Below are 13,568 nucleotides of genomic sequence, written 5' to 3' on the forward strand. Positions count from 1 at the left end.
CTCCAGTGGTTCATGAACTCAGTTTTGTGTTACAGATTTGCCCTTTTTTCCCCCCGTCTCTTTTCATACTGCACATATAGTTTGAGCACAGTCTTTTGTGAACAGACATGTATCACTGTGAAGGGCTTACATAACTTTTTCTTTTTCTTTTTTTTTTTTTTTTTTTTTTTTGTCCATTCAATTTCTTAGCCGCTGCATCTGTTTTGTGGATCTGGACTCTGGAAAAGTATTCGAAGAACTGCTCTTAAAAGGATTAGTTTTCATCATGGATTATAAATCAACATCACAAGCTTTTTAGACATTCTAGTAATTTCATTTTTTCCTTGTTGTAGCAACTCTTAACTGATCATCAGCAAGTAAAAAAAAGGATTTCTGTACATATAGTTTAGAAGTTGAAAAAATACTGTAAAATTTTAACTCAATAAAATCACTGTGTGGATAGATCTTTCAGCTAATATTAGTACTATTGGCAGAAACAATGAGGTTATTGTATTAGTAAAAATGTAGCATTAGCGACCTGTGGTTTGTAATCTTCGGTTACCTTGGTACCCAGATGACTTGTCAGTCTGCGAGGAACAGAATAGTTATTACTAGAGCTCATAACACTGGCTGTCTCATGGTCCATTCGAGCAGCAGAACCCTACAAATTTAAACAACAATTCAGTATAAAAAAAAGTCTGAGTGAAAAAATAACTATTGCCCAATTCAGTTTCAGCACTGGATCATGAAATCATACTGATGGTAATGAATTGCCAACTTACTTTTGTTAAGTTAGGTCCTCTCTGCCCTGACACAACTTAGAGGTCACAGTTAAACTGGGTTTTATTAACCACTCTTCCTGAAATTAAGTCACAATAGAGTTGTATTTTCAATGGAATTCTTTTATAATTACTATTTTCACCAAGAAGGAGAAGTGGACTTTGCAACAAACCGAATTACAGGTTTTACAGGGAGAGAAAAAAACAGCCTTAACTTTTATGTCAGATTATGTAGTGCAGAGGAGTAAGTCTGTACTTCTTCAGAACACAACCAGGTATGCAAGAACTGACAAGTAAAAAGAAATTCATCTGGACAAGGAGTAACCCTACTTGAATTTGTCCATATCAAAAGCAAATTATGAGTGGATGAATCCATTTCATTTTTTAATGAAAAGCTATAAAATAATGCTGACACTATTTGCTGTAATTTTCCTAGAAATTACTGTAAATAGCTACCTGTAGTAGCAAGACTCAGTTATTAGCATCTTTGTCCTCTTTTAATCCATTTTGTGTACTTATGTTTTTCCTTTTTTTATCACCTTTTATCCACTCACACTATTTGCCTTTTTTTTTTCTTTGTTGTTGTTTTCTTTTTCTCTACTTCCTATCTATGAAGTTCCCCTTACTATGTCCCTCCCTTCCCGTTCACTTCAGGGAACTTAAAAATACATTTGACTAGCAAATACTTTCAGTATCAGAACACTGTTTTACTGAGGTAATCACCAGTCTTTTGTTGATCCTCTACAAAAGCTAAAATCTGTTCATGAAATCATTAGCTTAGCTTGAAAATGTTGTTTTGCAAATTATCTGGATCAATGAGAATAATTTTTTTTCAATAAAAATATGTAACACACTGAAGAAAACTGTATGAAAGACACTTTGAAATAATCTCTATGTTTTTCCTAGGTGCATCCTAAAGAAAGAATAAGAATATTCCTCTCCAAGTATTTGCTGTTCATACAGTTCAACATTTTAAATTTGAAGTTGAAAGTGACTACAAGTAAAAGGTAGGAATAACTTTATGTAGTGTTTGACTAGACAGAAAAAAATCCTAGCTATACTGGAATATTTAAACACACATTATTATACTCATTTCACTCTCCCATTTGAATCCAGAACATTTCATGCATGTTCCAGAATAAGTAATATGCTTATGAAAGAGTATATGCTTATATGAAAGAGTATAACTAGAATTATTTAAATTCACACAATTTATTCAAATATATATTTCCTATGTAAACAAGCCCTTATTTTCTCTGTTGACTATAGGAAAAATTCAAAATCTTAAAGCTTAAAATGAAAATTCTATTGGATTTTCTCAATTATTCACTTAAATAATCTGCAATGCTAGGAATATAGGAATGAATTCCCAGATTTTTACACCGAGCAATGCCTTCATACCATCTTGACCTCAAACTACATTCAGAGGACTACAGGTTCAACATGAGGTACATGCCGGAAATCTCCATCATTAAGTTCAGTATGATCGTTTAATCCAAGAAGGTAAAAAGTACTTAAGTTTGGAGCACTACCTATTAAAATTCACCATGGTATAGACAGAAATAGTGTAATCTTCCTATCATTTCCCCAAAACTGTATCAACTTTGATTCAGCTAACTGTTCCGTTCAGAGCCATCACGTGGCCTTGCTACTTTGAGGATGCCAGGATGCCCAAATGAAGTGTAACTATATTTCCTACTGGCTCCTAAAGACTGATGTGAAAAAACTAGTGTAGTGTAGCCATTCATCTGAGAAAACGAGAAATGGCAAGGAGATGTTAAGTGGACCCTTCTTGTGTAGAACCTTCTCTTTCAAAATCTTCTCCTATCTGTCTACTTCATCTTGTTTTCTCCTTCCATATTTTACCATCTTTCACTCATTGTTTTACTATGCTTGCTATTTACTCTGTCAATTAGGTAATTTTCCCTATTTTGTGGCACATTTTCTTAAAAAAATAGACAATTTCATTGAATTCCTTTATAAAACTTGCAAAACAAAGGTATGAAAAAAATTTTACTTCAGCAGCAGGATAGTGAGTGTAATGGAAAAGAGAAGACAGCTGAAAGATGCTGCAGAAATGGACATAACTGAATCCTGAAAAATCCTAGATTCAATTGGCAGTGTTTCAATTAACATTGATTATGTGACAACAAAACCAATTAGAACTAAATTATTTGGTTAAAATGTTTTTGCACTCCACTGAATAGTGATTGCTCCAAGTATATTGAGCTGGTTTATCAGAAATAAATGTTATGCCCAATCCATTAAACCTCCTCTGTCTGGACTTGCACTGAAAGTAAATAATCTCCAGATGTCCGTTTTAACACGGATTCAGTGCCCCAGCTCTATCCACCTCCAGGAGGAAGGAATATGCATGTTTTATACATTTTTATGAGGCAAAGTTCAAAACTGCACAAATCCTCATCATAAGACGTCAAATGAACTATTGAGTGAATCTCCCACTTGCATAGGTCTGGCAAGACATGACAATTCTTCCTTCCTTCCCTGTAAAATTTTGTCCAGAAAATCTCCTGATTCACACACTGTAGATGGAGATACAGCCACAATACATCAATTATTTAAGTACATTATGCTTTCAGCCCCGAAGCAGCACTGAACTATTTTCTTCCCAGATGATAAAGCTGTCATAAGAATTAGAGTCAGAGCCTCAAGCAATTGCTTGGATATGGCTGACAGAACTTAATTCCAAATGGCAATCAAACATACTTTGAAAGCAAAACTATGGGCTGTGCTTAATACTTAATCAAGTGAAATATTCTAGCCAAACCACAATTCTTTCTGATAAATCTTCTTGTACAAGACACTTTCAGAAGTATTTAAATAACTCTACTTCCCTGGAGTAGCAAAAATATTTTGCGTATGAATTCAACTATTAAATTTGTAGTGTGAAGTTTTAAGAACCCAAATCACTAGTGGGTATGTCTCAGCTACGGTCGGAAATCATGAAGGGAATGATCATTAGCACATGGTAAATAAATCAAAGCATTTTTAGCCAAAGAGAGAAGTCATAAATTTTGATACATATTTGTTTTGAAAGACAAATAAAGAATTTAATGTACCCCTCAAAATATTCCACTAATGTATTTCACTAATAAAAGGAACAGCAATGAAAGATTATTTAGAAGAATTTAAATAACCCTTCAGTCCACCTCCAGGAGATTACCTCGTTGAGACTACTGTTTCAAAGCTTTATCTAAAACAGTATTAAAGAAACATTCATGACAAACCATTTGGTTCTCCTCTTTTTTAAAAATCACTAAAGTGAAAATTTGAACAATTTTCCATAATTAAATCATACTTCTAATATTACAGTTCACCCACAATAAAATACATTTTCTGTAGTCGTTCTTGTTATCTCCTTCATAGCATTAGGCTCATTAATCATTTAAACGAAAGAAAAATGCTCCCTGCATTATTGAATATTTATACTTCATCTTATTAAAACATTTCTTTCCAATAAATACAAGAAATTTCTCATGCATGTATAGATGTAAAGAAGAAAAACATATATCTTTTTAAAATGAGCAGGCATACAAACATCATAAGGTATATACCAATATATAAGCATTGTACGTTTTGAGTATTTATTTACACTATCAACAAACAAAATAATCAATTTACCTGCCCAGTACTGCTAGTTGCCACGCTGATTTCTGCTGCTCCTTGACCTTCATTCTGCCTCTCTGTATCATGGGAACCTGCATCATGCTTGCTTTGAGGTGCTCTCTGTTAATATAAGAGTTTATGAAATTACATACAGAAATGAAGTACACTTTACCATTCAAAGCTTTCTAGACTGTGAATGCATCAATGCTGCATCCTCACAAAGCCAGTGAACAGTACTTTGTATTTCATAACCTTAGCCTCAAAAATTAACAGCTGAGACCGAGTGTCTTCGAAAAACTGCAAGATGAAAGTGAAGCATGTCCTCTGAGGATTATAGCCCTGCAAGACAAAGGATTTGCTGTGACACACAGGAACACCATTTTCCACCAGCTGTGCTCACATCGCTATCAGAAATGTAACAGAATTGGAGCAAACAACTGTCTTCTCTGCACTGTCACGTGATCTGTACATTTACTGGAAACTACGGCTAGCATAGTTCAATTAAGCTTCGCATTCAAAGATGAGTGATTTCTGCGTCAACAGAAGGATACCTGTACTGTAAGAATCCTTCTAAATTTTAAGGACAAACAAATACTCCATATTAAACACTTGCCAAGAATTTGCTTTTTTCTTTTAAATAATTTCAGATTTGTACCTGACAGCCAAAAATTCTCTTTGGAGTGGTCTAACTCTACAGTGGATTTCAAACTTTGTTCTGAAAATCTTGCAAAATATCTAATGGAAGTCTCACAAAATTTGAAGGTATCATCACTTGCAGGTAAATTACTTCAACTTTTTCTAGTAGCATTTACAAGACTTAGTAATCTGCCAAACTGTAAAAATGTGAGCCAGAATTTTCTCTGCTCATTGATTTCCAAAAGCTGTTTTTATGGTGCAGTATTATATTTGGTCTTATTCTACAAGATATATTGCACTTGAGTTCCACAGTGATTGGCATCACCACAGGGGCCCACTGTGTAAGCAGACAAGCTATGGTATTTACTATTGTTGTTACTAAATCTTTATAAACATAAGGAGCACGTTCAATTTGGGTATCGCTGTATCAGGCACAGTATAAAAACACAATAAATGTCTCATGTTTTCATTTTTCAGCTATATGGACTCTGCAGTTTGACTGCTACTATGTTCCTCCTTACCACCAGGCAATTTCAGAATTAGATCCAGCTGATTTCCATAAGAGATGGCCATCCTTTGGAAATGATTAAAATACACTATAAAGTGTTACTAAGTGTGTAGTGACTGCCACCTTTGTCACAAACACCCTGGTAACTCTGTCCTAAAACTAGTAACTATACAACTAGCCATCCAGACACTTTAAGGATAAGACACACCAGAACAAAATTTCAATAAGTTAGAATTTCCATGTATTCAGCACCCAAATAATGTAGTGAAAGGAGTGAAGAATTAAGAGAAAAACTTCCTTAATTCTGTAGTTGCATCTCAATGCCGTTTGAGTCCTTCAGCTTAAGGAAGTCCAAAATACAGTGCTTTTTTTTTTTTACCAGAGAGAAACACTCTGGGGACAGGATCTGACTAAATGGGACAAAAGTATCTGTTGAGAGGCTGGCCAACCAGGTAGGGAGACCTTTAAGCTAGAAACACCAGGGGACAGAGCAATTCCTCAACAAGTAAGGAAGTTGGGGGTAGGGCAGGCAAGGCAAGGGCCCTGGCTGATGGGAACACAAGGGCAATCCACACAACTGAGATGAAGTGGAATCCCCTTGAGCATAGGCACATAAGGAAGGAGGTGCAGCAGTAGAGACTTGTGGGGAAAGCTGGGTAATTGGCACAGTTGGGTGCCTCTCTGGCATGCCTCTACACTAATGTGCACTGCATGGGGAACAAATAGGAGGAGTTAAAGTGTGTTCAGTCATGGGGCTACAACTTCACTGGGAACATGGAGACATGGTGGGACAGCTCCTGTGACTGGAAGGCTGCAATTGAGGAATACAGACATTTTAGGAAGGACAGGCTGGGAAGGCTCAGGGGAGATCTTACTGCTCTCTACAACTACCTGAAAGGACGTTGTAGCAACGTGGGTGTCAGTCTCTCTTCCCAAGTAACAAGTGATAGGACAAGAGGAAACGGCCTCAACTTGCACCAGGGGAGATTTAGATTGGATATTAGGAAAAATTTCTTCACCTAAAGGGTTATCAAGCACTGGAACAGGCTGCCCAGGGAAGTGGTTGAGTCATCATCCCTGGCAGTATTTAAAAGATGTGTAGATGTGGCACTTTAGGGACACAGTTTAGTGGGACTTGGCAGTGTCAAGATTTAAGTCGGACTCAATGATCTTAAAGATCTTTTCCAACCTAAACGATTCCATGATTCTAAGATTACAAGGAGGAGTTGTCCTTTATGCGAGAAAGCAGCTAGAGTGCATAGAGCTCTGCCTAGGGATAGGTCAGGAGTCAGTCAAGAGCTTAGGGATGAAGATTAGCAGGCAGACCAAAACGGGTGCTGTTGTAGTGGCTATCCGCTAAAGACTTCCTGATTAGGAAAAAGAAACAGATGAGACCTTTTCCAAAAAACTGGAGGAAGCCCCACACGTACAGGCCCTGGGCCTCATGGGGAACTTCACCCACACTGGTATCTGCTGGAGGGGCAATAGCAGGACGAAAAATTCTAATTTCTTGACTGCTCTGATGACAACTTCCTGACACAGGTGATTGAAGAGGCGACAAGGAGAGGTACTGTGCTGGACCTGATTCTTACAAAAAAGGAAGAACTGGTCAAGGATGTGAAAGTTAGAAGCAGCCTTGGCTGCAGTGACCATGAGATGGTAGGGTTCAGGATCCTAAGAGGAGGGAGAAGGGCAAAAACCAGGACCACAGACCTGCACTGCAGGACAGCAGATTGCAGCCTCTTCAGGTCTCTGCTTGGAAGAATCCCATGAGATACAGCCCTGCAGAGAAGACTGGTCCAGGACTGCTGGCTGATATTCAAGGATCATCTCCTCCAAGCTCAAGAAAGGTCCATCCCAACAAGTAGGAAACAAAGCAAAGGCAGCAGGAGGCTTGTATGGATGAGCAAGAGGCTCGTAACTGAACCTGGGCATTAAAAGGAAGAATACAAGAGGCAGAAGTGGGGTCAGGTAATCCAGGAGTAAAGAGTTGCTGTCCAGTCATGCACGGAAGTGAAGGGCAAGAAGAAAGGATTCTACAAGTATGCAGACAGCAAAAGGAAGACTAGGGAAAATGTGGGCCTTCCGCTGAATGGGGAAGGGGACCTGGTGACATAGGACACAGAAAAGGCCAAGGTACTCAATGCCGCCTTTGCCTCAGTCTTTACCAGCAAAACCACCCTTCAGGAATCCAGGTCCCTGAGACCAGAAGGAAAGTCTGGAGCAAGGAAGACTTACCTTTGGTGGGGAGGACCAGGATAGGGAGAGCTTAAACAAACTGGACATATGCAAGTCCTAATAGCCTCATGGGTTGCACCCATGAGTGCTGAGGGAGAGGGATGATGTCATTGCGAGGCCACTCTTGAATGGTCATGGCAGCAGGGAGAGGTTCCTTAAGACTGGAGTAAAGCAAATGTCACTATCTTCAAGAATAACAAGAAGGAAGACCAAGGAAACTACAGGCTAGTCAGCCTCACTTCAGTCCCTGGCAATTGAAGGTGATGGAGGAAATCCTCCTGGAAAGCATTCCCAAACACATGAAAGACAAGAAGGTGACTGGGAGCAGTCTGCAGGGTTTTACAAACGTCACAGGCTTGACCCTTCTGCAATGAGGTGACTAGCTTGGTGAGTGAAGGAAGAGCAGCTGATGTTATTTACATCAACTTTAGTAAGCCTTCAGACACTGTCTCCCATAACATCATCATAGACAAGCTGACAGTATGGGTTAGATCAGTGGACAGTGGATTGAAAACTGGAAGAACAGCTGAGCACCAGAGAATTGTGATCAGTAGCACAAAGTCTAGTTGGAGGCTGGTAACTAGCAGTGTACCCCAGGGGTCAATATTGGGTCCAGTCCTGTTTAACAGCTTCATTAGTGAGCTGGATGATGGGGCAGAGTGCACCCTCAGCCAGTCTGCAGATGACACTAAACTGGGAGGAGGGGCCGATACACCAGAGGGTCCTGCTGCTGTCCAGAGGGACCTGGACAGGATGGAGAAATGGGCCAACAGGAACCTCACGCAGTTCAACACGGGGAAGCAAAAAGTCCTGCACCTGGGGAGGAACAACCCCAGGCACCAGTACATGCTGGGGGCCACCCAGCTGGAAAGCAGCTTGGCAGAACAGGACCTGGGCTCCTGGTGGGCAAGTTGAACAGGCTAGCAATGGACCCTTGTGGCAAGAAGTCTAACAGTATCCTGGGCTGCATAAAGAAGTGTGTTGCCAGCAGGCTGAGGGAGGTGATCCTTCCTCTACTCAGCTGGTGAAGCTGCATCGGGAGTACTGTGTCCTGTTCCAGCCTCCCCAGTACAATAAAGATATGGACTTACTGGAGCAAGCACAGCTGGGACTATTCAGCCTGGAGAAGAGAAAGCTCAGAGGGGATCTCATCAATGTGTATAAAGACCTGGATTGGCTAATATGTCAAAAGACCAGGCAACTTTGATTATACACACTATTGTCTGCTTCACTTACAAAACCAAATTTTCCCCAAAATCCTGGAATTATGAAATCATTATTTTTCAAAATGGAAAAATATACATTCCTTAGTAATCAAAATGCTACTCTGAGCTTTCACAGTAGTTACTCTGGGTGAACACAAACCATAAAATATTCAGGTCCAACATACAATTTATATTTAATTTACCAGTACGAGAAATGGAGTTGACCTTGTAAGTGAATTTCCACTGTGACAGCAGTTTTTGCTAATGGCAATTACTACTACAGACTTTGTAATTTACAGAAAACATTATCTTGTATTTCTTTATACAGAACCCAACACTTAAATACTAAAAATATGCCAGGCTTCTATAATGAAGTCTGACAGAAGCTGTACTCACACTTGTTTTATCTTATCTCTCTCAAAAGACAAGCAAACCACAAAGGTGCTTATCAGAGATTCATATTTAGAAAGGCAAGTACAACTGTTTGTTGTAACTATTTCCTAAAACCAAGACTCAGCCTTTATAATACATTGCACTTTACCATTCTTACTGAAATTTCAAATTAAACTTCTAACTGATGTATCATTAGTGATTAAAGTTCAATAGTAGCATGAAGACTAATCCAAGTATTCCACCCTCGGTTCACTGTTAAGAGAGCAAGTAAGAGCCTACATATAAACTACTGATTAACTGTGACATCACTAGCTGATGGAAATAATTTTGCCTATCACTTTATTCACCTAATTCAGGGTTTTTTTTAGAAAAAGATACATACCATAATACAAAGACGACAAATAATTGCTCACTAACCTCTGCTTCAACTGCTTGTGATTGCAGAAGCTGCCGTATACGAAGAATGTCCTTCTCTATTTGTTGAATTCTCGCCACCCTCACCTGAAATGAATGCATTTTTGTTTGATTTTGTTCAAAACTTCTTTTACTTACTGTATAGAATGGCAATATGAAGAGTTCTGTTCCCATACAGCTGACTACAAAACTACTTCATTCATGTGGTAATTCAAGTGTTCTTCGTAATAAAACACAGGCATGATTGCAAACATTTAAAACATAGTGAGTAGTTGGGTTTTTAATAAAACTGATACTCATTTGGATGTAATAGGTCATCATACAGTACACATTCAGGTATAAATAAAAATGCTCTAGTAACTTACACAATTTTCCTGTTTCTGAAACTGATGCTTTGTGCAGATCTTTAGCAAATTATTTGACTTTCATCTCAAATGTTAGAATTCTATTTGCCTTACAGAGATTTGAGAGAGATTTATATTTGCAGAGTGTCTTGAAGGTGTGAAATCCTGAATGACTTCTATTATATTCAGTTACTATAATTATTTGGGAGTTTTGGTTATGCACAGCCTCTGAATATTTTCTGCTCCTACAAATCTCAAAGAATTTAACAGGCTAAGTACGAAGAAAACTACATACTGCTTCTTTGGTTTGTCTGGGATTTTATAGACATCTCTGAATCAGAGTCTTTTACAGCCATATTGCTACTCATTTCCCACTGCAACCATTCTGTGGTTAGTGAAGGGAACGTTAAAAAACCCAAATGTTACAGGATACATATACTCTATACAAGTTGTATTGTGAAGCAAAGGATGCATTATGATTATGTGAAACAGTTAGTGTATAAAGTTATATAACCCTGTATGAGCTTGATAATTTAACAAATGACATTATTTGACTTTAAAAGTGGGCAGAAAATAATTAGCCCAATAGTATCAGGATATGAACAGAACACTGAACCGATTACATAGTATTTTTTGTGTGTGATGGATAGCTTAATAAAATGGACACATAATTGAAAGAAAAATCCTGATTATTTTACCTGATTAACATTTACAATGCTATACTAAAAAAGGAAAGGCTTTGTGCATCTACTGGACACTGCAAGGATCAGCATTATAACCAATCTTTCTTAACATGTTTATAATCTGAAAATAGAAGTAAGATAACTTTTAAAAGGTGCTAATGCCAAAAGATACACATGGAATAGAAACACAATCTTATCTAGAAATTATAGAAATATAGAAGAAAATATAATCACAAAATAGAATGAATTCCTGAAACACGCATCATAAGCAGCTATGGGAAAAGCATCATAAACTTCAACATTTAGTAGAGATGCAAAGCTATGAACATCAAACTATAAATTTAATTTGAATTTGTAAAGCAAAGTATCAGAAAAAATGCCAATAAAAATTTGAAAGCTGCATACACAGAAGCTTCGGCACAACATGAGGTAAACAGATAATTCATCCCACCTTTGCTCCCGGATCAAGAAATTCTTAAGTATTAGAAAGAATATATTCCTGGAAATAACTGTGCATTGGTGACATGATGCATGCAGAATATGCCTCTCATTGTCTTTAAGAGCAACTTAAATTTCCCCTAAATTGAGTTTCTTTCTGTGTAACCAGCAATTTATTCCATAAATCCATCAAGAGAATCTGAATATCCATATATACACACCTAAACATGGGGAAGTATTTTTCTGCAGGTGGAAAAAAAAAAATTTAAAAAATTGCATGATTTGCCCAGTATCACTGATGGAGTCCTCAAGAGGGAGAGGAATTCAATCCACCCTTCCCAATTTTAGTGCAGAGATTTAAACACCAGACCATTCTTCTTTCTACTAATTCATTATTTGTATTAGAGGGAAATTGAGAGTTCCATTAACCAGGAGCATAACTTTGTACCAAACACTGTACAAACAGAAAAAAGAATGTGTGAGACTCCCGGATCCAAATTTTCTTATATCTTTAGTGGTCTGCTGTTTTAGCAAACTTTTAAGGATTTTGGCATAAATTCTTATGACAATAAACACTTCTTGTGAGCTTTTAAAGGAACTCTAAACCTAAAAAAAATGAGATCCTTCCTGTTCTGGCATGAAGGAAAAATAAAATTCTATGTGAACATGATTTCAGTATTGGAATTGGAATTTTTATTTTTTATATTTTACAGAAATTAAGTTTGCTTCTACTTATTACTAGGTATATAGGCTACAACACTTGAATAGTCAAAATAAAACATTGTAAGTTTTTGTTTTTGTTTTTTCACGTTAAGAACTACCACGTGAAATTATAAGCTTCAGGGAATAGTACAAGTTAGTGTAAATAATTAAACACTAAAATAAATTGCTAATAGTCTTCTAGTGCATCTTTCTGAGTAACTGTTGTTGAGGCATGTGCTTGTATATAATCTTCATAAAAGATAACATCAACAGTGAGTTGCTGTGAGCTAACTTGCTTCAGAAAGAAGAGGTTAAAGGAAGCAAAGCCCAATCATGACAGATGAAAGAAGATGGCCATTATCTTAAGGTCCACAAGAAAGGGTGGCTAGTGCATCAATCGCTTGGGCAACAGCAGGTTATCAGCTCTCTCACAGAATAATCTTTGGGACTCTTAATACAGAGATGTCTGCAATGTCAGCCTTTATACAGCTGAACCATTCTCTCCCTTAAATCTACGTTTTGCATTGTATTGTGTGTCACAATCAGTTAGGGTGGAAAGAAAATACAGAGCAGAAAGAAAGCTGAAAAAGTAGCAAGTTCACTATACTTGCCAAATATGACTATTTCAGTTTGCATATTTAAACATCACAGTGAAATAATCCAGAATTTGCTTTTATGTATTTGTACACCAATGAACTTCTACACAGTTTTGGCAACTGTCCTTGATGAAATGAAACCACGGGGAATTACCAGTCAAATTCACAAGAAGCACATGCAGAAGTAGTTACTTCCTACTTTATAACCTTTATATAATCACAATAGACACTGCAATTTCTGTAAATATGTAAGTGTTACACATAAACAGTTGTGATAAGTCCATGGGCAAACATTAATTCAGAAAACCGTAAAATGTTTCAACATGTCTTGGTAGCATTTATTCTCTGCCTGAGTGCATTCAGAATTTTGCTAGCAGCCTACCATACCTATCTAGCTTAATTCACCTTACTCTAGCTTAAGCTTGTTAGCAGCAAGAAAACCTTCCCAGAAGTTCTAGTGTCAATGCTGTAACACTTTCTTCTGTAATAGGGGTAACCAGGTATCTGCAGACAATCCTGAGTCTGCTCTGCCTTCACTCAGGACTGGCTGACACAAGTTGCACAGCTGAATTCATGCAGGTCATCACCAGTGCTGATAAACCTTGATAACACAGCCATACAGCTTCCACATCAGAGCCAGTTATTATCCAGGCAGATTAAACTTGGCTCTGAGTACATCTATATAGACAAATCCCTACACAGCCTTTATGTACACACCTGACAATCGCAGGATATCTGTTTTGCTAAATACTTGTAACCATAGGAATTTTCTGAAAAGTCCTACTGAATTACTCACTTTAAAATTTAAAGCAGCTTTTCTAATTACACAACAAAATTAATCAGAAATGTTTCTTATGTAGCAAAATTTTGTGTTGAGTAAACCTAGCAAGAAAAATAGAGCCTAAACAGACTATTTTTATTGAAAGGACTTATTTTTGTAACATTCACCATAAAAAAACCCCAGACTACCTTACCAAGCCGGTTATTTAACATCTCTGGAAATAAATGGTAGGAAATAATACAAAT

At 37.4% G+C, this 13,568-nt stretch overlaps 1 protein-coding gene across 4 annotated transcripts in view; it reads right to left on the bottom strand.

The window, feature by feature from the left end:
* APC (APC regulator of WNT signaling pathway) overlaps positions 1-13,568 on the bottom strand; it is a 104,661-nt gene that overhangs the window by 22,869 nt on the left and 68,224 nt on the right. For 3 of the 4 annotated variants that reach the window (XM_052779125.1, XM_052779127.1, XM_052779126.1), the window contains exons 7-9: positions 9,783-9,866; positions 4,401-4,505; positions 518-640 (exon numbers count right to left, since the gene is read on the bottom strand). In XM_052779125.1, coding sequence (XP_052635085.1) covers positions 518-640; positions 4,401-4,505; positions 9,783-9,866 — 312 coding nt within the window. The remainder of the gene's footprint in view (positions 1-517; positions 641-4,400; positions 4,506-9,782; positions 9,867-13,568) is intronic. The other variant, XM_052779128.1, reaches the window with a different exon arrangement.

The sequence above is a fragment of the Harpia harpyja genome, chromosome Z, assembly GCF_026419915.1.
Source record: "Harpia harpyja isolate bHarHar1 chromosome Z, bHarHar1 primary haplotype, whole genome shotgun sequence".
NCBI lineage: Eukaryota > Metazoa > Chordata > Aves > Accipitriformes > Accipitridae > Harpia > Harpia harpyja.